The sequence below is a fragment of the Dermacentor variabilis genome, chromosome 4 (genome assembly GCF_050947875.1).
Source record: "Dermacentor variabilis isolate Ectoservices chromosome 4, ASM5094787v1, whole genome shotgun sequence".
NCBI lineage: Eukaryota > Metazoa > Arthropoda > Arachnida > Ixodida > Ixodidae > Dermacentor > Dermacentor variabilis.
Genome location: NC_134571.1, coordinates 109,466,913 through 109,492,427, shown reverse-complemented (window position 1 = coordinate 109,492,427; position 25,515 = coordinate 109,466,913). Strand labels below are relative to the sequence as shown.

General features: G+C 43.6%; 3 protein-coding genes across 7 annotated transcripts in view; 2 read left to right on the top strand and 1 right to left on the bottom strand.

Annotated features, from left to right (window-relative positions):
- Nucleotides 1-11,133, top strand: part of vtd (RAD21 cohesin complex component verthandi) — a 57,021-nt gene extending 45,888 nt beyond the window's left edge. For all 3 annotated transcript variants that reach the window (XM_075689990.1, XM_075689991.1, XM_075689989.1), the window contains exons 10-12: nucleotides 476-844; nucleotides 4,079-4,234; nucleotides 4,899-11,133. In XM_075689990.1, coding sequence (XP_075546105.1) covers nucleotides 476-844; nucleotides 4,079-4,234; nucleotides 4,899-5,021 — 648 coding nt within the window. In that variant the 3' untranslated portion in view covers nucleotides 5,022-11,133. The remainder of the gene's footprint in view (nucleotides 1-475; nucleotides 845-4,078; nucleotides 4,235-4,898) is intronic.
- Nucleotides 11,134-11,293: 160 nt separating this feature from the next.
- Nucleotides 11,294-23,452, bottom strand: LOC142579606 (pyrroline-5-carboxylate reductase 3-like). Its single transcript, XM_075689996.1, has 6 exons — nucleotides 23,224-23,452; nucleotides 23,075-23,136; nucleotides 21,459-21,638; nucleotides 17,987-18,199; nucleotides 16,883-16,975; nucleotides 11,294-13,921 (listed from the first exon to the last, which is right to left on the bottom strand). Exons 1-6 carry the CDS (start codon nucleotides 23,321-23,323, stop codon nucleotides 13,712-13,714), a joined length of 858 nt encoding a protein of 285 aa, XP_075546111.1. The 5' UTR covers nucleotides 23,324-23,452; the 3' UTR covers nucleotides 11,294-13,711.
- A 135-nt stretch (nucleotides 23,453-23,587) lies between these two features.
- The window catches only part of LOC142579605 (proteasomal ubiquitin receptor ADRM1-like), a 31,550-nt gene continuing 29,622 nt past the window's right edge, over nucleotides 23,588-25,515 (top strand). For 2 of the 3 annotated variants that reach the window (XM_075689993.1, XM_075689992.1), the window contains exon 1: nucleotides 23,592-23,922. In XM_075689993.1, the coding sequence (XP_075546108.1) occupies nucleotides 23,719-23,922 (204 nt within the window). In that variant the 5' untranslated portion in view covers nucleotides 23,592-23,718. Of the gene's footprint in view, nucleotides 23,923-25,515 lie in introns of all 3 variants that reach the window. The other variant, XM_075689994.1, reaches the window with a different exon arrangement.

Genomic DNA, 25,515 nt, shown 5'->3' with positions numbered 1-25,515 from the left:
GCCACTAAGCAGACAATGCAAGCATCTGGTGATTAGCAGCTATGATGCAAGTCCCAGCACGTTGCCTTCGAGATATTTCAGCCTGCTGCAGGCAGCCCTGGGCGCCACAAAATCTCGAAGTCTTGCCGAGGAGCTGGTCATTCTAGGTTGTGCGCGACTTCCAGTGAGTGGTAATGTAGCCATTTAAAAAGAAGTCTTTATCAAGAATGGCTTTTTTTGAAAGCTTTTCGTGATGCTTCTACTCCTATTTCAAAAGTCAAATTTTGCATGGAGACTCCTTTATATCTAGACTGTCTCAAACTAGGCTTCCTAGGTGGTCCAAAATTTCATTTCAGTTCCCCATTTAACTGACGTGTAGCCAATATGGCCAAAATGACGAAACTTTGATGTCACTAAATAATGCATACGGCTTGCCAGAAACAAGGCACAAGTACGAATTAACAAGTTCTTATTGTATTTTTTTACACTATTCCAGATGCAGCATCAACAGGAGGAGACTCCGAGCATGGAACCCTTGGCGCCACCATCCGAGTTTGACGCCCTGGTGGCCTCGGGTCCAGCGCTGCATGGCTTTGGGGGACCCATGGAGTCTACATCAGCTGAGCAGCATCACTTAGAGGAGCCAGAGCCCGAGTCAGAGCCACAGATGGAGCAACATGCGTCGACGGAAGACCAGCAGCAGCAGCAGCAACAGCAGCAGGAGCAGCAGGAGCAGCAGGACCGGTTGACGGAGCAGCAGCAGCAGCAGCAGCAGGACCATTTGACGGAGCAGCAGCAGCAGGACCAGTTGGCCCAGCTGGACGACGACGATGAGGACTATGGGCCTCCCGCGTCTGTCGGACCAGTGAGTACAGTGCGGGGACACGATTTGTGACAAGTCACTTTTGTGTGCAGTTACTTTCTGGGTGACTTTCAGTGTGCACTGATTGGTTAAATCAGTGGAAGCAGATGTGATGAAACGGATGACGCACAGCCCATCAGCATAGCCCGGAATGCTTCAGTATGCTGAAATGAAAGTAATCCGCAAGTGCTCTCATTCCATAATACGGCCACGATCTGGTTACTAAGCGAGCATCTTATTGCAACGATATTGTTGCAGCGGTAGGCTGTGCTATTAGTCAGTCAGCATGGACAATACTGTGCAGCTTTTTTCTACTATAGTGGTAAGAATGCGCCTTCTTTCTGCTGATTTAGTGCAATTGTGGCAAAATGTGCCACATTTGCAGCGGGTGTATTTCAGTCTTGTTGCTTTTGTTTCACCAGCAAGGCATGTGCTCCTGCAATCCATAGACAGACGTGAGGGATACAGTGAAGTCTCGATAATTTAATCTTGGTTTATTTGAAAATTTAATCAATTCATAAATTTTTTGCAGTCCTGTAATATTCGATGCAGATAAGACCAGATGATTCGTCATTTCCAGTTGTGCTTTTCCGTTTCTGGTTTTTCCCTAGCAACACGTGTTGTCACCTTTTCTTCACTGATGGGGGGTATTCTGCAAATGTAGACCTAGTGGACATGTCCACTTCGTCTGCTGCTAAAGCGTGGATTGGCTGGGAGCGCTTGTCTCCTGTTGCGCACCCCAGCCTAACCAATCAGAACTTCAGCAGCAGATGAAATGGACATGTCCACTAGGTGTACATTTACAGAATGCCCGCTCTAGTGTGTTGTGTGCGCACGATTCATGGTATGATTGCTATGCTTCCAGGCAACATGAAAAATCTTGGCCACATCCACGTTTCCGCGAATGTACTAAGATCGTGACAAGAGTGACGGACTAGACCGACTAGGCTTCGACAACTAGAACGTAGAAGTAGATGTGTAGACATTGTCTGGCAGCATGCAAGATGAAGTTACCGACATAGTAGGCAGTGGTGGAGACATCCTAGTCCACTTGATCACGCGCTTTAGCGATAATCATTGTATCCATAATGTCATCTGCAGCTTCGTCGAATGTAGTGGTGGCGACTGTGAGATTGCTGCGCATGGTTAGCATGCTGGAAATTACAGTGAACTACCCTACCAAGCAATCCTGCATGGATTGCTTCAAGTAGTCCTGCCTCACACATGATAAATGTTGCATATTTGTGTCACATAGTTCTGCCCTTATTTTTCTGAATTTTTAAATTCTTTTTGGGTACTTACAAAATCTGCTTAACTTGATTTTTCTTGCGGTCTGGCAGACTTCGAATTAACGAGGTTTCACTATGTGTTCTAGAACTACAGAATGTTGTCCGGCATCATTCTTGCAACTTCTCCATTGGTCAACATCATGACATGTGGGCATTGCTTGCTCTTGGCCAGCTATTATTACATTACAACTGCTGCAGTGTGAACAAGTTTTTTACCTGTAGTTGGAGTTATTTGGTAGCGGAGGTATTTGAATTAAACTTTAGAGTAATAGGCTTTGACGGTCTCTCAACTGGCTTAGATTTGTCGAGCCTCTGCAATAGCAGTGTCCAGTTGTTGCAAGTTGCATACTAGACACTGCTGTAATGCAATGCTGTAATGCTGCACAAGTTTTCTTAAGTGCAGTGGTACTGCCGTGGAATTGTGCTCCAATGCAATCACATTTGTCTTAATCTGATGTACATTACAACCTCGATAATTTGAAATTTTTTAATCCAAATTGACGAATAGTTTGAACTTCTCTGTTGTTCCTGGAAAAGTGCTATGCTTCTGCAAATCCGGACTCCAAAAACCATGCAACAGTTACTCGAAAAAAAAAAAAAAAATTCTCGTTCCCATGGACCGTTTTTCAGACAAACCCGAGCAAGAGATGAAGGTTTGATGCGTCGCTAGCTACCGCAATGCTGCGTGCCATAAAAAAATGACAAGAGGCATGGAAGGTGGGATCGAATTGGAGCAAGCAGACTGGCCTGTGCTCTCCTTTCCCATCTGGCTTATAAGTAGCAGGAAGGAGCCCTCAGTGCGCATTATCACATTACGTCATGCTCTTCGGACGCCCTCTCGGCCCCTTCTGGAAGTGTGCACTCGATCACGTTACTGCACACCACGTGCTCACCCAAGCCCCTTCCTAGCACGCCCTCGGTCAGGTCACCTCAACATTGGGCACGCAGGAAGATGGTGCGCACAAAGCCACCATCCTTCTCGACTCACCCTTGCATGTTTTTCTTTGCGTCCACAGCAAACGGCATGCCGGGCGTACTGTAGCAGCTGTCTTCAGGTGTACGCACTGTAACCTGCATTTCCCAAGCCAATACTATGTCGTGACATCCTGACACAGTATGTGGTCACATGGGACTGGACTTTGTAACATCCAGTCCCACGTACTGTGTTGTGACGAGTGCGGTACTGTGCCGTGACAGCACAAATCAGAATCTTGGGAACAAAACCGAAACTGGCCGCAGAAAACCTATTAGTATAATAAATTATTATTGGTACTTTGAGGTTTGTCAAATTGCTTCTTTTTGTGAGAATTTAGAAGTATTGGACTCATTTAATGCAAGAAATCAATATAGTAAAAATATTCTGTCAGTATCTTCTTAATGTGGCTGCCATGTGTGAGGGTTAAATGTGAGCCTCGTTGCCAGTGATGGTTCATTTCCCAATCCATTCCTTTTGCTCTTTATCACTTGCTCTAATGGCGGTGTGGCACGCTTATTTTCAAGATTGGCCCATTCTGCCTGATTGATAAAAAATGCAGAATTGGAGGAACTAACAAAATTTGCTGCTGTGCTAGTAAATGAATACTGGTAAGTGCAGTTTTCAAGACTGGACAAGAGAAAACACCGGCGCACAGGACAAGTGCTTGTCCTGTGTTTTCTTTTGTCCCGTCTTGAAACTGCGCTTACCAGTATTCATTTATTGGACTTGTTTACTATACAGTCACTGGTTTGTCTGGTCGGTGCGCCCATTTATTCCACTGCCATGTTGAGTAACAGCATCAACACATTCTATGCATTAAGCAATCTGATGTATTTCCACTAAGAAACACAATGTTAAATTAGGGGGCTGTTGGCATCTTGCTGGCAACAGTGCAGGTTGTGCCGTCCAGCCCTTGCTGTGCTTGTCAAGATATCCTAAGGCTGACATGTCTGGCCCCCCCTTTTCTCGCAGGCCGAGGAGCAGCTGGCTGACGAGACGTACGAACAGTTTGAGGAGCGGATACTGAACAAGCGCACAGTACACATGCTGCACATGATCCGGACACCCCTCGAAGCGGGCCGCCAAGTGCGCTTCAGTGACATTGCACGAGGCAGCAATCGCAAACAGGTAAGTGCGAGCCGCCACCTTAAGTTTTGCCACCCCATGGGCCGCGCCTGGGAGACGCATGCATTGGCCAGATGTGTACAAGCAGGTGCATTAGAAGTATGGTTGTACTCTGTTAACCTAAAATTAGCTTATTCAGACCGATTCTCTGTTCCCATTACAGAAGCAGATAAGTCAATGGAAAAAAAATTTTAAAAACTGCAATACGGACACACAGAGACCTGTGATTATTAATGTTGTTGCTTTCCACATCGTTGATCTTCTGTTTACTTAAAGTGCATATTTAAACTTGCTTTGTAGCCTTGTAATGAAATGTACTCCTGTCCATGTGTGATATGCAAGGTATGCCCAAAAGTGCAACTGATGAAACTGTTGTCATTCACAGAAAAACTATTGACACTGTATGACTGGGTAATGGCAGAAGCTGTTTGTTGTCTTGGCACTCGCGTACTGAATAAATCCTCTCTTTTTCTTCATTATTGTATCATTTCTTCATCATTTCTGAGAGTTCCTCTTGTGCAAAAGGAGCAGTGTAGTTTTGAGCGCCAATGGATCCTGGGATGGGGATTGTAGATTGTGAGGCTATTGGATGCTGTAGTACATCCCTGTTGTTTTCGCACGTTCAGGACGCTGAATTGGAGCCACTGGGCCCGCATTATTGTTGCAGGTTGCGCAGAAGTTCTACACCTTCCTGGTGCTGAAGAAGCAGCAGGCTGTCGAGCTTCGGCAAGAGAGCGCCTTCGCCGAGCTCTACATCGAGAAAGGACCCAAGTTTGAGCAGTCGCTCTAGCCCACCTCCACGACCATCTCTTCTCACTCCCTTCACCTCGGCCATCGAGGCAGCACCTCCTCCTCTCCCATGGACACCACTGTTATGACCGTTGCACCCTTTTTGTAAACGAGCATGCACGGACACACAGACTCTGCCTTGTGCAAGACGCTCCACCCTCATTCGCCTCGTTCGCGGTTCTCAAGCAGCCGCCGCCACTCGCGACCCCCAACAAGTCACCACCGTCATGTGCGCGAAACGACGCCAGTGCAACCCCCGATGTGGACTCCTCCTCCCGCCGTCTCCAGCCCCCTCGGGGAGGAAAAACGCACCGAGAATTCGCGCACGGTCTGCTGCAGTGTCCCGGAGTGCGCGTGCAAGCTTTGGTTTAGACCAAGAGCTCTCGACTCGGCCCTCCTTCAAGGTCGACGATGGCCGTCGGCACTGTGAGAGCACGCGCGACATGCAACCTGGCAGAAACAAACAAACACCCAGGCGGGAAACTTTTGGTTGGTGCACGTGTCTTTTCCTTCCTTCTTTTCATCTCGTCTCCATCTTTGCCACCGCTAAAATTTTTTACTTGCCGAACTTTCGCGCTCGTTTTGCTAAATGGTGCGAGTGGGGATGAAAAAAGAGAGAGAGAGAGGGCCTGTAACAAATAACGTGTGGTTTGTGTGAAAAAATGCCTGCCACCTGCTTTCTGCTGTGAGGGAAAAGTTGGAATTCACGGAGCCCCCAATTTTTTTCAGCGGTGTTGGTTCTTGGACTCTCGACGATGGCATTGCGTTATTGTGAGAGAAGTAAGATTGGGTTTGCCCTTTCCACCTTCCTTTGCCTCACAACAATGCAAGCGTGTCATTGTCTGAGTGCTCATATCTGGTAATTGGAGTTCGCTGCAACCTCTCTTGCTAACGTTTAAAAATGCAGCCTTTGCTAATGGACACCGGTGTGTGCATTTGGAAAATCTTTGAACAGACGAGTCGTTGAAGAAAAGAAAGTTAAATTTTCTGTGATTGCATGCCGCACGGCTTTTGCTTGCCCGAGGCTTTGAGAAATAATGTCAGGCTTGTGTGGCGTTCTGGCTCACACGGCAGGGTTCAAGGGAAGAAAGAAAAAAAAAAACGAAAATTAACGTGGGGCCACTTGTCAATCAAAGCATTTCTGCTTCCACATCTCTCTGCACCAGGCCTATTCACCAGATCATTGCTTGTCTACACACTCACTTTTTGCTGTACATGACTTGCAAATTCTTAATTGGGGAGCGTGGGGTATTCTTTTGGAAGGTCGGACATTTGCATCAACCTTGTTGTTTGTTTCGTTGTGCTTGGTTCATGCTGTTGCACATGCCTGTTTTTTTTTTTTGCACGTCGTTGCTGCTTCATCGTGGAATTTGTATACTGTCCTGCCTTGGCTATGACATGCTGCAAGGCGGATGGCTTGATTTCCAAACCTTCTCACGCGGTCAGTGTGCCCTCTGTTGTCCTGTGTCTATTTTGTACAGTCTGCATTTGGGAGAGTAGATTTTTGGGCTAGTCATAGCGCTGGATTGACATGAACAAGAAAAATGACAGGAGGAGCGCATGTCCTGTCGTCTTTCTTGTTCGTGTCAATCCAGCGCTATGACTTCACTTGCTGCATTTGGGGTTTTGTTAGTCACTTTCAGTGATTGGGCAGTACAGACGTGCTGTACATCTTAGCTTGACAGCTTATCATTAATATGCCACGCCCGCTTACAGTTACCATAGCTGCCATTGCCAAGCCAGCCCTGCTGCTTGCAATGTAGGTTTCAATGTGCGAGTTATACTGGGGAAAAAAAAATAAGATACAAAGAAAGGGTAATAAAAAAGCTTGTGTAGTGCAACCTTAACTTTGACATGAAAAACCAAGCAATACAATCCTCATTAAAGCGTGCCGGTCAATTAGCACCGTGGTTGAACCATGCATCAGCAGTACTGATTAGCTTGAGCGGCCATATAGGCTGGCTGATGACTGGGATGGCAGACATAACAGTAAGCGGTAGTGCTGTGCTAAAACAGTTTATTATCAGTGGTGGTCTGATTGTGCCAGTGCGATGGATTCCCATCTGCCCAAGCCAAACAACTATGGCTCATGTGTGGGCCTTTTTTTTTTTTTTTTTGAGCACAACAAAAGTGCACAAATGTTGTCAGATTATCACCTTTGCTTTCTTCCCAGCTCATAATTCTGGGAGTTTTATCTAGCATTCTAGGTTCACTTAAGGTTTATCTTTAGTAAACATTTATTGTATGTGAACTGGGCCCAATGGGGTGATCTGCATTGCAGTTTGAGTAAGCCACAGTGTCTGAGAACACTGGCAGCCTTAAAGCAGACTTCGAATAACTTTTGTGGCTGCAAGTTATGTTGTTGGACATTTTATTTTACTTTTTTTTCATACCTTGTGTTCATATTTTGCTGTCTAAAAGCTATGCCAAATTCTGCTGTTGCATCTCTGGGAATGCTGATAGATGTGGAACTGTTGCATTCAAGGTGCAGTCTTTTCCTTGTGAGGAATTGTACCTCACAGTGTATTAGAGCCTTTGGACCATCACTGACATGTAACTAATCTGTCATTAGCTACAACTTGTCTGCTGTCGGCATTCTATTTTGTGTGTCCACTGTCGACATTTTACTTGTGTGTGCTTGCAGAGCATATCATTTTTACCATTCTTTTTGTTTGAATTTTTCTAAGGCACTCGGATCGTTCTCAGTGAAGTAGGTCTGACTATTTGACCTGGAAATCGTGAAGTTACCATTCTTTTTGTTTGAATTTTTCTAAGGCACTCGGATCGTTCTCAGTGAAGTAGGTCTGACTATTTGACCTGGAAATCGTGAAAAGTTCTCATTGTTTAGGGCAACTTTTGTTCTTGCGAAGAGTTTTGCAGCAAGCAGCTGTTTTAAATCAAAATGAAAATGTTTTTGCACCAGCTTTAAAAGTGCTTCGCTAGGGCACCCCCGTCAACAAAGCAACTATATTTGGTCTAGTCGCACACATGCTTTGTTTATCTCTTTATATGCATACATACTTTTGTATCACGTTTTGGTGTAAGAAGTCAACACAAATGGTGGCCCGTGTCGAGGGTGCCGAGTTGCGTCTTGCGTTTGGCTTTTTGAGAATTCTTTTGCACGAGACTATGCAAGCCGAATGTAAACTACATCTTTTCCATTGTAACTTCAGCACCGCTAGCGTGAGCTCCCGCATCGTTCCACGACTCGCCCCCCGACCTTGCAGAAGTGCAAGGATTCTCATAATCATGCGGCATATGGAAATTGGGAGACGTCGCGAAGGGCTCTTCGTTGTGCTTTGCACAGGTCTGCATCGTCTTTAAAACCTTGTGTTGGGGTACTTTGTACGCCCATGCTTTTTTCACCCATGCCTCTTGTATATTGCAAGCATCTACTACGCATGTATATTAGCAGGTTGATAACGCAAGGATGTTATTGTCCTAACTCACGTGACACCTCATTGTGCAGAGCTTGCCAGGATAAAATGTTAAGGCGTGAATGTAGTGAGTGAGGGTGGTACATTCTCGAAAGCATTTGAGAGGGCATGTCTTTGCAGGGTATTGTGCGATGGCGCTGTTGGCCGTATAGTGTGTGATACTTGATTGAGTGTTGGTTGCCTCTGTTTACGAATCATTCTCTCGGAGAGGTATAGGACCTTCAGTTGTGTTGGAGATGCTTCTAATAACTTTTGTTCTTTAAACAAATTGTATGAGACATCAGAATCTCTTCTTAAACTAGAGGTGAAAGAGAGCAAGCAGGCATCTCCAGCAGTGCCCACCGAGTATCCAAAATGTCATCTTTGTCCGTTAAGAGCTTACTGGAATGTTTATCTCTAGTGCACGCTGCATCGAACCATTGGCTCGGTGTATCTGTGGTTCTGATTGAATTGAGTGCTGCTGACTGAAGTGATGTCATCAGCGAGACGTTATATTAGAGCTGAAATGGGGAGCACCACCATTGCAATTGTTCGCAGTGGATCCACTGGTCTATGACTGTTGAAAAGCGTTGATTTTTTTTTTTCTCACACGCTTTGTAATCGTGTGCATCTTGCCACTGTAGCGCCGTCATTTGTCCTGGTGGGGGCATTACGACAACTCTGGTTTTATTGTAGCCTTCTCTCGTGTTGTTTACGATTGGTGGCACGATTTATTTTCGGGTGTGTGTCTTTCGAACGAGCACCAGTGTGTGGTCTGCCTGTGCTGATCTGATCTGACGGGTTACACTTGTGATGTACAATATCGAGATCATAGTTGTAAGGCCGTAGATGTGTGTGCGTCTGGATTTTCATTGAGCATTGTACGTTAATTTGGTGAGATCTTTTCAAAGCCTCCACTGTTGCAAACTTCTGTTCCAGAGCAACTGTGCTCTTTTTTTTGTAATTGCATGGGCGATTCAGTGGAGAATGGACCTGTCAGTTTTAGGGTTTGCTTATAGGTGTTTTTTTTTAAAGGAACTGTTGAAACCATTTCTCTCGTAGTGCTGATGTGCTCCGAGATTGAGCACTGCATCGATTGAAACCTTTTTTCAAATGACAGCATGTCAAGCATAAACATTCTAGAGGAAGCAAGAGAGATCATTTCAGTGTGGTTGATGCACTTGTAGACTGACGCAAGTCACCAGTGCAATGTCTACAATTTCCATTGTTAAGCTTAAAAAAAATTTCCTGTTGTTGCCATATGCATTGCAGTCAATGCTTCATGTCAGGCTCTTCTATTTGCATTAGAACATGTAAGTTGGGGTGCATAAATGCGAAGGCTCTCCTCACATTATGTTGGAGTATGCAGCAATGATAAATTGCACGCTGCAGACAATAGAACTTTCGTATGACGTTGATGCAGCCAAAATTTGCAAAGGGAAAAAGAAACGACTAATGGCTAAGGGATTGCAGATATAAAATATTAATGATGGCTACCAAAATGCCTTAGTAGTAGCAGAAAACTGGTTTTCACTGCAATGTGCGTGTTTGCGTTCGCTGGCAGATTCTTTTACTCTGTCGTCAAACCACTGCAGGCCGTTGAACAAGAGCGGACTGATAATGGGTACAAGTGTGGGGGGATGCGGTTGGACAAACCTGTAAACTGTTCAAGACGAAGTGATGCAAAAATATTTTTTTCTCATGAGCAACTGTTTCTAGTTGGAAAACATCAGCTCTTAATTTTTTATAAAATTATTTTAAGCTGTAGCACAAGATGTGCATGGTGTTTTGTTCTTCAGTTCATTAGTTGTGCGACACTGCGAGCGTATTGTTGCGTCTGCTCCCCAAGAAGGGCTTCGTTCTTCAGTTCGTTTAGTTGTGTGATGCCGTGAAAGTATTGTCATCTATGCTCCCCAGGAAGGAGGATGTTTTTGTCGGCCTGCGGAGCACTTCGCTCGTGGTGAAACATTCTCGGTACTCTGTAGATGTGTGCTTGCTTCTGTATTGTTTCATTTTAAAAAAAAATCAAAATGATGTCATGCTTCTGTGTTAACATGTCGCCAAAACTGTCGAGAGTAGGCGGACCTTGATGTGTTGAGGCTCGAAGCAGCGAGAAGGGAAGTCTCATCATTGAAGCATACAGGTGAGAGGGTCATTTCCAAACAGACCAGGCATTCTTCGTTACTCATCGTGGCAGCGGTCATTGGCTGTCAATTGTACATTTGAGAAAGTGGCGGCACGGTTTATGTGTGCTTGCCACCTCCGTCATGATTGAAGGCAGGATGAGTCCAGTGTAAATAATTCATAAAAAGCACACACCAGATATCAAGAAGGGTTTGGTCATGGCAACGTGCAACTCTCAGCAACCAACTCTTATTGTGATGAGTTTGATTGTTAGGACAAGCTTACTTCTGAGAGGTGGGTTCAAGAAAAAAAATTAATAGAAAAAAGATGGTGCTTGTGCTGTTACTTGACGATACCCACGCTCTTCCCGCAGCCGAGACTTGCACGTTGCCCCCCCAAAAATGTACATGCGCCTTTCTTTTTGTTGTTGAAAAGCATAGTTGTGTTGCCAACTTCAGCGAAAAAAGTCCTTGCATTCATTGTCTAAAAGAAAACAAAGCAGATTAGTGTAATCATATTGTTTTCTTCCTTTTGTATGAAATAAAGAAATATATTGTGAATATGCCATCCACACTTTTTGTACCGGTTGTGCTTTATTTGTGTGGTGTCTGTTGCCAGACTACAACATTGATCACACTAGGGTAAATGTCTGCTTTCACGAGGAAGTGAGTCGTATTGCGAGTAGTGTGACATACAGGAACACACAGGAAATAACGAAGCAACAGGCAAGACGAAAAAGTTTCAACCAAAGCAAGTCTTTAATGCCCTTTAAAATCTAATCTTGTCAAACATGTGGTGGTTACAAGATGCTGCCATGGTATCATTGACCGTCTGGTCAGAGATTTCTCTCAACATATTGGAACTCTGTACAGCCTGCTCCTCCAGTGCAGAACGACGGGGAAAGAAAATCTGGAGATTGGTACCTGCTTCTGTGAATAAGGGCACTGTTAGGAGGAATCCTTAGCTCGGGAGTTCTCATCTAAATACATGGAAATGGAGAAATATTTTTTCTTGGCAACCACTGCACCGAATTCGATGAGGTTTGTTGCATTTGAAAGAAACTGTTGAAATCTAGCGACTGTGGCAAGCAGACTTGTGCCGTCAATTTTTTGAAGAAAAAATACTGCAAAATTTCAGAACGCTCAACCGTCAAGTTTACAACTGTGTAACTTGGCAAAGAAAAACTTTATGACAATTCTGTTCACTGCGCAAAATGCATCTAAAGTGAACAAAAGTGAATATACGTTGCACTGAAATACTATACGACCAATGTGAGAGGATTTTCGCAAGTCCCCATTAACATTGTAACCATTTCACAAAGTCGTAAATTCATATATAAAATTTGTTCGCTTTAGATGCTCTAACAGATGCCATTTACAGAACTGCAATATCTTTTTATGATGTAGAGTTGCGGAATTGTAAACGTGCTGCAAGTTTTTGGAAACCTTCAGAAGTTTTCAAGAGAAATTTTAGCCCCTAACTCAGAATTCCGCTTCCTAGATTCACGAGACTTTACCATTCTCTCAAATGCAACAATGTTCACTCAAATCAGTATTTTAGTTAGTATTTCAGTTTTAGTTAGTATTTTAGTTAGCTGTATTTTACACGTATTTGAATAGGGAAATTGGAATTGGCTCTGTGCTAAAGCTTCCTTTTAAGCAGATGACGGGAAGAAATGTATTGCGATTTTTTTCATTTTTTTACCATACAGCACACAAAATGGCCCAAATACGTTGTATTGCAATGTTGAAACAAGGCTGGTACACTCTGCAGAATGCTTTGCCAAACAGTCATGCGCATCAAAAAAACCTCTTAGTATGCCCTCACTGCTATAGTTTAAACTTCAATATACCTTTTTCAATATCTTGTAACGAAATGTTAAGCACTGCATCAAAGCAAATTACGATGTACATTTGTTGCACTCGATAAAGTATACATGAGTACATTGAAGTTGGTGACCAATACCAAGGCACATGCTCTGGTAGATCTAAAGGCATCATAACAATTGACCAATGATGTGCACCATCTGATTTCTTGGCTCCAATTAACACAATTGGATTTACTGCATCTATAATGTAACATGTTTAAAACATCCTTATTCGCTTGAGTACTGTGTAAATGGTGATTGTAGTAAGTAGCACCAATGGTGAATGATGTTCTTTCCTCTCAAGATTGTGCCTTCTCTTTTTGACCACGAACGCAAATACAGTGATTGATTAGCATGACTGATGGCGAGAGTGGAATTCAGGGGGACATTTCCCTTGGCACCTTTCCCCGCTAACCTAAAGCTTTGGAAAGATGGGCTACACTTAGTTCTGACCTTGCTTTAATAACCTACAAACAGAAAAATTTACCTAACAGGTGCAATATACTGCGACATTGATTTTGGCCCATGCAGAAACTTAGAAGTCGGTTTAGCAGGTTGAAGTTCTACTGCTGAGGTACACACACTCTAAAACAACACCTTTGTAACTGTCCATAAACGCAGCACACACATTGTTGACTCATTCGCCGCTTCCGTGTTTTTGCTCTTGCACTCTGCCTACATCGGGAAGCATGGGCAACTACAGGTTGCGTAGCTGATAACCAGCCTAAAGCACAGACACGGGTAGGTCTGAAGTAAGTTTATGTTTTGGAACGTATTCCACATGTATAACTTCTTAGTCTGTCCTTCAGCAAGCGCAAAAAGTTTGAAAAAAAAAAAAATGTGCACTGCTTGAATTGCCTGGTTCCCCTCTCTCGCATGACAATCTGCATCAATGAATCTACACGCCTTTATTCGCCATCTGTGCTATACATTTAGAAACAAATACATTAAATGAGGACTGAACACTGTGCAAACCCTGTAATCACAATTGTGAAGTAAACGCTTTCGTCAGTTTTTACCCGTAACTTTCCAGTTCAACGAGATGTCTGCAGGTCGTTAATATTTCACATTGTATCTAGGCGCAGGTTAAATGAGCATTTCACAGTGTATCATGGTGCAGGTTAAATGTCCAGCAGGTACTGCGCTATAGCCAGTATTTTCAAACTGCAAAAGGAGGGTTCTCAGTGCAATTGGCTGAAACGGTAGTAAAATATTTGCGGTGGCCTTGGGCATGCTTGAAGAGGAACTTGTGGGCGCTGCACCCAAAAGCGAACCCAAATGGAGTCAGTTTGAGGCAGTGCCCTTGCTTTCAACCTTGTGCCCTAGCTCCTGAGCACGGCGTGTGGCGGCCTCGACGGCTTCGGCGAAGGCAGCACGCACGCAGCGGCTCTCGAGAGCGGACAGCCCGTAGGCTGTGGTTCCCCCCGGTGAGCAGACGTTGTCCTTGAGCTCCTCCGGGTGGTAGCCGCTGTCTAGGGCCATCTTACCAGCACCCTGTCACCCACGAGGGAACACAAAGCGAGCGCCGCTAAGAATTTTATCTGCAGTGGCGTTGCCATCAGTCGAGCCCCCGACGAAAGGGGCTCGACTGATGATGAAGCTCGACGAAGGGGAAGACAGCCGCACGAACAGACACTGTGAGGGGTTGTTCAATCTTCATCTGGGCTGGCCGCAGCTTTTGGTACTCTGCGCACGTGTGCCGCTTAATAAATATGGCTGTGGTCACCTTCTCGGCGACATCCGACATTTGTGAAATTGTGGGTCCAGCTAGTTAGACGTGGTAGCCATGTGTCATCGTAAAAAAGGCTGCAGCTCCTTCAGGTCACCACAGACGTGGAGGTTGCCTAGAATGGGGCTACGGTCATATTGTTATTAGAGCACAGATGCAAAAATGCGCGGAGCGCTAACAGCTGCAGCCAGTCCAGGCAAAGATTGAACGTCCACGGTCAGTGGCCATTCGTGTGGCCGTCTTCCTCTTCAGAATGACTGATGGGCGACGCTGCAAGTGTAAATGCCAAGTTTATGGCCTTGAACCAAAGACAAAAAGATAAAATAAGATAACACTGACATGGGCAACCCAGGAGACTGTTGAATTGGCTGCCTGTGCTAGTGAGAATAATGCATCAGAGTTTGTGCAAGGCAGTGAATAAAGATAAAGAAGGACCACGAAAACGATTCAATAGGAAACCTGGCTCCTGTGCCATGTGGTGGTTAAAGTAGATGATAAAGGAAGGAAGGAAGAAAAAGTTATGTGCAAACTAAACAGGAAAGAGATAAAAGAATAAAACCTGCTGGAAGACTGACATTTCGGTGGTTTATGACAATGCAGGTGGAGGCATAAACATGGGGTGAATTTTGACACCTCCACTCCTCAATTGCAAATATATATATAAAAGAAAAAAGAAGCTTGTTGAAACATCGCAATCTGTTCTTGACTGCACTGAAGCTGCAGGGAAACGTTATTTTCATTAGATGGAACCGAATAGTGCCTGAAAAGAAGATATTGCTGTAAGAAAATAAATTGGGTGTGTACTGGCTTGATAAGCAAGGTAATCTGAAAAACAATGGAGGCTGAGACTAGCTCAAGTGCAGGAAAGCGGCATTACCTCAACTTTACTAATGCTTTCATTGTCACAGCCGAATCGCTATTCATATCATCATTTCCCAGACACAGCAAGTACACCACTCTGGTGTCTTGCAATTTGTAGTTGGGGGCAGACCGATAGCACAGAACAAGGCAATGCTGCAGGTGACTTGGTCAGCACATTCGTGAAAATACGGTAAACTTGGAGATCGCTAGAGTCTGGCAGACTCTAGCAAGAAAAGGATGGTTAAAGGGGCTCTGAAACACTTTTTGGGTCTAGTAAGAAAATGTTGCCGTTCTGTAGAAGAGGCTTTCTTTCTTTCTTTTATTACGTGTTCTTGATTACAACACATTAAAATAGGCAAAACTGGTTACACCCAGAGCCAAAGGCTAGTAGGGGGTATAAACTAAAGCATGTAAGTACAAGCACTAAATTCGACAAAGCAAGCAATAAATGATAAATCCATTTATACTGAGAAAGAAAATAAATGAAAAAAGGAAATGTGAACTCTGAAACAGTATAGGGTAATACATAACAAAAAGAATGCATGATAATACAATTAACCTACAACATGGTACACATACACGCAGCTACAATATATAATAGAATGCTAATGCATGATAATAAAAATAAGTTATGCATGCCAATGACACTTACGGTGCATAAAAAGAAAATAGTTCAATACATGGAAAGAAAAGTAATCTAGAACAAAAAGTGCGTGCAAATAGGTTTAGCTGGCTTCCTGGAGCAGGTATTTTTAAAGTGCACTATAAAAACCCGTGAACATGTGAGCCAATTATTAAACTGCATGCAGCAATGAATTTACAATCTCGTGCCAAAAACTGATAAATTGCTTGCTCTTGCCTCCACAATGTCATCGCGCAGTGCCATCGCAAGTAGCTGGACCCACCAATGCTATTGGCCGGTTTCGTGATTGCGAGAGCATTCTCAGTAATACACAATTTGCTAATTTTGAGTTAAATAAAGGAAACATACAAATGCCTGTGATGTCAAAAAGACAGCAGCGGTGTGCTGGGTAGCGTGCTCTGCTGTGATGGCCACGAGATGCAGCGACGAGCCCTTTTGCCACCACAACGTTAAAGATTTAAGCAGGGCTTTACCCTCTTGGCTTCTCCAGTGTGTAGCTTTCAGCGCGCTAGCAGAGACGAAAAGAGAGAGAAAGCTGGGTACTGGTGCGATAACTCCACCCATAAGTTGAAGGATTCGAAAAGTTTTTGCACCACAAGATTCGTGAGATGACATCCTTTAATAGTCGGGCCACTCTATGATTAGTTAGAAAAGAGTTTCAGGGTCTCTTTAGGACCAAACTTTCGAGTTTATGGACTGGCCTTCAGATTTTTCTCATATTCCCCCTACAGCCTAACCAAAGTTTGGCCAAGAGAATATTTTTCACCCTGAACACAAAATGAGGCAGTATTATCAGTTTCCAATTCAATTTAAAGCCCATTTACAGCACTTTCTGTTTTGCCAGAGCATAAAAAAATAAAAAAAGGAAAAAAGGAACTAACACTCAAGGTGACTTTTAAAGGCCTTATATGTGAAAGATAAAGAGGACAAAAAAAAAAAAAAAAAAAGAAGAAGAAGAAGAAAGACTCGCTGTGAGAGCTGAAACAAAAGTACATTAATCTTCACAAGATGCATCGAGGACTGCATAGGATAGTACATATGGACATAAAGAACACACAAATTTTTTCACTAGTGTCAGCATGTAAATAAATATATGCTTATAACGAGTAATCAGATATAATGAAGGTATGTATTTCTGTGTCAGATGCCAGTTTGTTATAGTGAGGTATGACTGTACTAGAATTTGGGAAGGAAATGGCAGAGGCCTGTGCACGGAGCTTACCATGATGGTCTGTGCAGCAAATCTGAGCGCTAGCTGCCTCGGCATGCCCATCTTGACTGCTCCATCTGCCATTCCCTGGATAGCCAGGCACACCTGTGGGCAGCAGGTAAAGAGCAACAAGACATTGTCCGCTCAACCTACCTCCGTGTAGAAAACTCAAGCTTTTTGACAGCTGGGTGTCCACTGGTTACACTCTAACCAGTCTCGGGACCGTCGTGATTAGCGGCTGCTTGCTATGTTCCACAACAAATTTGCCGAAAATTGCCTGGTCGCATCATCACAATCTGCCATCTGCCCAGGTTTAAAAAAAAAAATAACTCCAGATCTCTGCAACTAGAAGACAGGTTGCATTTACAAAAGAAGAAGGTGAGTGAAAAAGCAGGCAACCGGTAATCGGTGTAGCAAACGACTGAGGTTCCCGCACTTGAGGAACAACTGGTGATGAACATTCTTGAATGCTGATGATTCTTGTCCTTACAAATGTTTACCAGCTAGTCTTGAGAAAAGCTAGGCAAAACATTTTTAGGAGGAATAAAGTGACCTGCAAATGCATGAGAGGGAGAAGGAAAAGCAGGGAGGGTAGCAAGGTTGCACGTCTTGCTGCCCACACTGGGGGAGGGGACACTAGCGCACAAACATTGCATCCACATACATCAGGAAACCATGTCAAAAGAAAGAAAAGGATGGCAACTAAAAGGGTGTGGTCATTAAGTACGTATTGCAAATTTTGGCTTGTTTACAGAACACAAACTGCTCGAAATGGCGAGTTTAGGTAGGTGTATGCTTTAGTACTCGACCTAGGCATCTTGCGCATGCAGGCGAAAGATTGAGACGTTGTTACGATTTAATGTTTTTCTCAGAGTCTGAACAGCCAGGGACTTGAGATACTGCCATGAAATACAGTTTCTTTCCTTGGCAATTATGGAAGCCGGAATGTACAATACTTATTAACCATAACTTTTTTGTTGGCATCATAACTCTTTCACTTGACATCAATTTACTGCCCGACCAGACGAGATGCCATCAAAACATTGATTTCGCGTCTGGCAATGAAATCTGGTCCCCGTAAGTGTGGAAAGTGTGAGACATGCACCAGTAACTCACATAGGCCGGCCCTGAACCGCTCAGTCCACAGACGGCATCCATGATGCTTTCCGAGACCTCTTCACAGAGACCAATGCTGCCCAGCAAACTGATGACTAGTGCAATATCATCCGCATCTACACCAGGGCCGCGGCTGATGGCGCACACACCTGCACCTACTGTCACACAGGTGTTGGGCATGCAACGCACCACTCGACATGGCACGCGAAGCACCTGCGATGAAGGAAACCAGGAACGAAAGAAATCTGCTAATTCTCTCAGGTGTTCACTTTGACGTAGCTCAATCAAGGTTTCAACAAACACATTCGCCATTCGTACCAGCCATGAAATTGGTTAAGTGAGATTTAATGAACAGGCTTGAGAGGAAAACACCACTAGGATTTGCAGTTGAGGTTAGAACCTCAAGAAGCTACAAAAATCCGAGTGTTCTCAGTGCGTCACTCTTGTTGCCCGAGAAGTATGAAATGGAGTGTGGTTAGTGACAACTCGAGAATGCAGTGGCAAATATGTACATAAAATCAAGTGAAAAATCTATTCGAACTACTTAAATATTTGACATGAACTTTCAAATATCAAATATAGTGACAAAAAGACTGTGTGCAGTGACAAGCTCTTCTACATATGTAAATCTGCTGTATTTAAAATTATTTATCACAGGAGCATCTGGCAGATGTTAATTTACGAAAGGAGATACTGTGACACAATGTACACATATTACTGAAAATGACATGCTGATGCTCCTCACTGCAAATGAACTTGGCATGACCTGCCGTAGAATTCACCGTCTCACTTCCCTGTTACAATTTTGTTTAGAACTCAAAATAATTTCTGAATGTGTGTTGCAAGATGCTTTTCCACAACTGTGCAGGTCCACTTTAACATTGACAAGAATAATTAGGGCATGCTGGTACATGATGAAATAAATACGAATAGCACTAAAGTGGACAAACACAAGGAAGGAGTGTGCACAACACAAACATACATAGCGTGTTTACACATGCTATGTATATAGCCGATGTTGTTTTCAAGTTAATGTTAAGAGAAAGTTAGCGCTGATGTATGATGTTTTTTTTATCGACTTTCTGAGAGATTACTTGTCGCGGACAGTAGAAGAAAACTGGTTACTACTTAAAAACACACTCACTAATCTCATAGAAAAATACATCCCGGTCAATTCCATAAAATCCGATAACACTGCTCCTTGGTTTTTGCTGAACCTTCGTCGCCTAAATAACAAGAAAAAAAGATTATTCAGGCAAGCTGACAGAAATAGATCATCTGAATCCTGGCGTAGGTGACATGTGCCGAAGAATACCAAAGTTTACTCAAAGCCATGCGCAGACAATTCTATAAACGGGACCTGTCATCGATGTTAATAACCAACCCTCGGCGCTTTTGACGTGTCATTAATCCCAAGCATAATCCTGACATCGTCCTTACTGATCATGACGGCGCAGCGATAACTGAGACTGATTGTTCCCAACTACTAAACGAAACATTTTGATCGGTATTCACGCGTGAATATTTGGAACCGCTAGCCACCATGACTCGCACTGATTCGTTTATGCTGGAAATAATAATTACTGATTCTGGAATTTATTTTCTCCTTACTTATCATAAGATTTCATCTTCCGCTGATAATACTGGCTTAAATAAAACAATTCTAAAAAAATATTGCCCCAAGCATCTTCCCAATACTGTCCGCCTTATTTTCACAATCACTATCAACAGGCGTTATCCCTCACGATCGGAAGGTGGCTAAGGTAGTGCCATTCTTCAAGTCTGGGGATCGTTCTTCACCACTTAACTATCGACCAATTTCTTTAACAAGTAACATTTGTAAATTAGTCGAACATATTATACATTCCCAGGTCATTAACTACCTTGAAGAACATAACCTCATATTTAAGCAACAGCACAGTTTTCGCAGATGCTATTCATGTGACACTCAGCTTGCTGGCTTTATTCACGACATACATTCATCAATAGAGACCGGAATTCAAGTAGATGCCGTATTCCTAGATTATTCAAAAGCATTCGATGGTGTCCCTCATCGTCGACTTATTCACAAATTTACACAGCTGAACATTGACTCTACTGTTTTCACATGGATAAAAGACTTTCTTTCTAACAGGATGCAATTTACATCGGTTAACAATCACACACTCATCTCTAGTACCCGTAACATCTGGTGTACCACAGGGAAGTGTGCTTGGGCCTCTACTTTTTCTAATTTATATTAATGATCTACCAGACGGCATCAAATCCAATATCAGACTATTTGCTGATGATTGCGTAATATATCGTAATATTCACTCTAACTGTGATCATGATATTCTTCAATCTGACCTAAACGCAATAAACATATGGTGTTCAACTTGGCTAATGCCTCTAAATTTTACTGAAACTAAATTCATGTCTTTTACTAATCAGGCGCCCCGAACATCAACATCTTACATCTTAAACGACAGCCTTGTTGAACAAGTTTCCAGCGACAAATATCTTGGCGTACACCTAACCCCTAACCTGACATGGAATAATCACATTGACCATATCCTCGCTTCTGCAAACCGTTCGCTTGGTTTCCTTAAACATCACCTCAAACATGCTTCCGTACACTTACGCAAATTGGCATACACAACACTAATACGCCCTAAAATAAGAGTATGTGTCAGCCATATGGGATCCCCATCAGGCATACCTAATAACTGACTCAGAAGCCCTGCAGAACCGTGCTGTACGCTTCATCTTTTTAGATTATTCATGAGAAACCAGTGTAACAGCATTAAAAATTACGCCGAGCTTGAAGCCTTGTCACTTCGCCGTAATATATCTCGTTTAACACTATTCCATAAGCTCTACTATTACGAATCTCTTCATAACAAGTTCATGTGTGAACCCTCAGCCATTTTTCCGCGTCAGAATCATTCTTGCAAAGTCAAATGCATAATGTGTCATTCCCTCGCATTTGATCAGTCATTTATACCTCGCACCGCGAAAGAATGGAATAATCTGCCATCGCACATTGTCACTGAAACAAATGCCTTGAAATTTACAGACGCTCTACGCAGTACCATGCATACCGAATATATCACGTTTCACTCTCTGATTTGTAAACAGACTTTTTTTAATGCGTCGATAACCAAAGCCTCCACGACAGTGTCATAGTTTGTACAAATCATTTAGAGTTGCTGTACTGATAACTATCATTTTTTTTGTGTTTGTACGTTGATGCACTGTAATTAATTTTGTCCCAGTTTTGTTTTTCCATTGTATTTACATTTACGCACTGTTCACCTCACCGATGTAACCTTTACCCTATGTAATACCCTCCCTAGAGGGCCTTTAGGGTTATTGTGAAATAAATAAATAAATAAGTATGTTCTTTTCCTTGCCTTTGCCAATTTTCCCATTCAGTACTGCTTGCACTTATTTCAAAAAATTTTATGCAAGTTAATTGGTGAGTACATACAGCAACTAGGTGAGAAATCTTGACAGCAGCTGCGACGCTGATGACAAGGTGGTTCGTTGTCAGCTGCGGCTGTATCTCGGCACCCACGACGTCCATCAGGTGTGGTTTTACGCACAGGAACACTATGCTGCACTTCTTGGCCACCTCTCCATTTCGCTGCGTCGTGTTGTATCCTTCCTCCTGAGAAACCAGGCGGCATCAGCAACGTGTATACAGTGCCGATCGACATCACTGACATGTATATACATACAGTAAAACCTTGCTTAACGTACTTGAACGTAGAGGTGAAATTAATTTTTCATATCCATAACTTCGTTATGGCTGTTGTTCTTCCTCACAGTTATCATTGCCCTCTGGGGGGAGGGAGTTGGGGGAAGGAGATTCTTGTTGAAATAGTTACGACGGTGTAGGTTTGGGTCGATGCAAAAGCCCGCAGTGCAGTGCTGAAGGACCGCCGATTGTTTTCTTCAGCACCATCGTCAGTGAGCAGACTTTCTCAAATGCGACTCACAATACTGATCTATTATCACAGTCATCTCACACACAGAAATAACAGAGCAACAGGTTTTATCAGCATTTCTTAGCACGCTAACGGAAGTGTTTTGGACTGCTTTATCAGACAATAGCAGTGTAATGTGACATGAAATTTCGGCCTTGTCAACACTTGTTATGATGAGCAAGTCTTCTATATATATATATAAACTATAGAAATGTTATTTATTCACTTATGGGAGGCTTTCTGCTCCTTTAATCTTAAATGCCTCATTCGCTATGAAAATTTCAACGGCAATTACGATTACATCGCGATATCAAGTGGTTCGTTATAACCAGTATCATTACAACAAACTTCAACGGTACAACACTTTATACTTAGCGGACAACGCCATCAAGGCTAGGGATGGTGCTCCAACTCGCCACTGCAAAATGGTATTTAGATATTTAAATGCCAAGGAAGAAATTATTGATAATCTTTATGGCGCCATGCAACGCTTCTGCACCAAGGCATGCAACCGCCTTCACGTAATCAATAAGCATTTGACGCGCGCGTATGTAATTCACATATAAAGAAATATACTAAGATTCGAATGCACAAGTACGAGGCAGCGAGTAATATTTCTTGGCTCCATTTGCGATTAAAGTGTCCTGAGGCGCACTGCGCACGCTGAGCGAACCCGGCCGGCTATGCAAACGAAAAGTCGAGGCCATTCATTTCCCATCTTCTGGCTCTCCCAATTACTCTATTCCCAATCTACTACTGTCGGCGAGAAATGCAAGGACGTGTGGCAGAAGAAAGACCTGCAAGAAAATCGGTGCAGAACCAGACGAAGTAGTACGGCTTAGCTCAGTTTCAGTTTTATTATTCTTTAAATACAGTAAATGGGTAAGAGACAATATATACAGGGTAACCATGCAAGGCAGTGGCACCCACAAACGGAGGCAAATCGTGCACGGCGTCGAATTCACATTTTAATGTTCGAAGTTCCCGCCTAAACGCGCGCTGCGACAGGTGATGGACGTAGCGCGAGCACGGCACGGGCGATGCTAGTGCGTGACGCGACGAAGTCGGCCATGGTTAGCGCATCCGACTTACATTATTTGAAATGTCAGGAACCAACCTTTAGTGTCTCCAGATTCTTCATGGATGGAGCGCTAACCCAAATGTTCTTGGCCGCTATGCCTGCGTGAAAAACAAACAAAGAGATGGGGTACGAGCCGCTTGCATTCTCTCGGTTACGGCGCGACTGACGTCCATTCACGTGCTTACCTGCGCTCTTGATGCCTTTTATGATGCACTGAGCCATGTTTCCCGCGCCTATAAAGCCCACATTTTCGACCTTTTTGAGGATTTTTCCGTTTGTCGCCATGGGAAACAAGACAGTCGGTGATTACCGCTCCGAGAAACAGAAACTAACGGAGAGTACGAAAGTGGCGACGTTCTCCACGTGATTGCTGTGATTGCGCCTTACAAGAACACGTGCTGTCGTATCTGCCGAAGCTATTTTTACAATTGTGAAATGCTAAACAAACTTTCCGAAATTCCGCTTTTTATATACATTTAGAAACCAACAGATACGTTGCAGCTCTAAAAGCCGCGTGGCTAATTTACGTCTGACGGTTATACGGAACGTGCGCAGCAGTCTGCACGCTCAGGCCGAAACTGTAAGCACGCATCTTGCCCTGCTCACTCAAGCCAGTCGCTGAGTCACTTTGGTTGCCGGTTTCGAAGCTGTAAGGTTGTAGCTCAGGAACAAAGTTCAACATGACTAGGGGACTTCTCTTCGGTTCGACCTCGGGCAATCAGAACCACAGCAAGTACCTTGTTGAGTTCCGGGCTGGCAGGATGACGCGCAAGGGCAATATGGTCCATCCCGACAAGCGCAAGGGAACCGTCTACGTTCACCAGAGCGAGGACTCGCTGATGCACTTTTGCTGGAAAGACCGCACCACGGGATCTGTGGAAGACGTGAGCTTTCTTTTTTATTAACATTATCGTACCTATAATACTGCTGAGCCACGTTGCCCGCTGTACGGCGCAAGATTCGTGCCGGCCAACTGCTTCTTGCGGGTTGTTGTTTATTTGGCGGCTACTACCGAAATTGGTCCCCGTGCTCCAAGCGGAACGTTTCCGCCGAATCATACCCAGTCACAATGTCTGCAAATAACTCGAGTACGGAGAAGCTGACGCTGACAGAACATTTTGTTTGGGTGCACCTCGTAGGTGAAAAATTCGAGCGACATTGTAGCACAGGATGGATTGGTGTTATGAAGGAGATCCAAGTATACTTCCGCCGCCTTTGTTGTTTCAGATTCATTTCAGACAATAGGGAAGTGCAAATTTGGGCACATGCGGCACAGTGAAATTAATTCCGATTCCGCATCGCGTAGTTGCAGCAGTAAACAGACACAGGAAAGCGGCATTGTGTATTGAGAAAAACGTTTTATTGTTTTCACAACAAAAGAGCAGGATTCCATGATTCTAACAAACTTCGAATGTACAATATGTCTCGTAGTAGTTTTGCAATAACGGGAGCAAGCACAGTATTGCTTAGCGAAACCGTTGTGGCATGTATTCATGATATCACTCGTATTAACTTGCGCCTCGTGGAACTAGTCACTGTACAGAGCAACCCGCCGTGGTTGCTCAGTGGCTATGGTGTTGGGCTGCTGAGCACGAGGTCGCGGGATCGACTCCCGGCCACGGCGGCCGCATTTCGATGGGGGCAAAATGCGAAAACACCCGTGTGCTTAGATTTAGGTGCACGTTAAAGAACCCCAGGTGGTCAAAATTTCCGGAGTCCTCCACTACGGCGTGCCTCATAATCAGAAAGTGGTTTTGGCACGTAAAACCCCAAATATTATTATTATTACTGTACAGAGCAATGCCACATACCCACTTGTTGCGATAAATGTAAGCATAAAAGATGTGTCTCCACAATCCGATTGGGTCTGTTTCATTATAGAAGCGAGTTATATCTTTGCCTGGTGCAGCTAAACGCCAGAAAGGCATATGCTGATTTTGTACCTCTGCTCCTTAGTATAGCGATTACAGTATCAGAAGAAAATAGTTTTGTTTTGTGACAAATTTGATTACTGGCATTGCATTAGTTCACCCTGTTCTAGCTGTGTGAGGAAATGATTGCATTCAGTGCTTCTGATTTCTATGAAAATGAAAGATGCTTGTTTGAAACCCAGTGCAACTGAAGACAAGGCATAGAAGAACACTGGACAAGCGCTTGTCCTGTGCTTTCATTTTTGCTTGTATTCCCAGTCATGCTGCATTTTAACCTTATAGAGGAGTTAATCAAAAACAAAGCTAGCAAATTGCATGCGGCCTTTATTTTTTCTTTCTTTTTTCTTTTTCGCTCTGGTGAGTGCCACCTAACCTTGTTGCCCAACTGCTGAACTTTAGCTGTATAAAAATGTAGCACATAATGGACTATTTGCCAGATTTAGAAAATTGGCTGCCCTGCAAAGCTTTGTGCCAGCAAGAAACTCTTGCCCATAAACTACAATTTATCTCGAGCTTTATGCTCGAAGTAAAAATGTTGTGTGATCA

Excerpts from the sequence above, each read along its gene's own strand:
- LOC142579606 (XM_075689996.1), bottom strand. The coding sequence starts at position 23,323 with ATGGCGACAAACGGAAAAATCCTCAAAAAGGTCGAAAATGTGGGCTTT. Across the intron at positions 21,639-23,074 it reads AGAATCTGGAGACACTAAAG|GAGGAAGGATACAACACGAC; the intron begins GTTGGTTCCTGA and ends CTGGTTTCTCAG. Across the intron at positions 16,976-17,986 it reads GCGGTTCAGGGCCGGCCTAT|GTGTGCCTGGCTATCCAGGG; the intron begins GTGAGTTACTGG and ends TGCTGCCCACAG.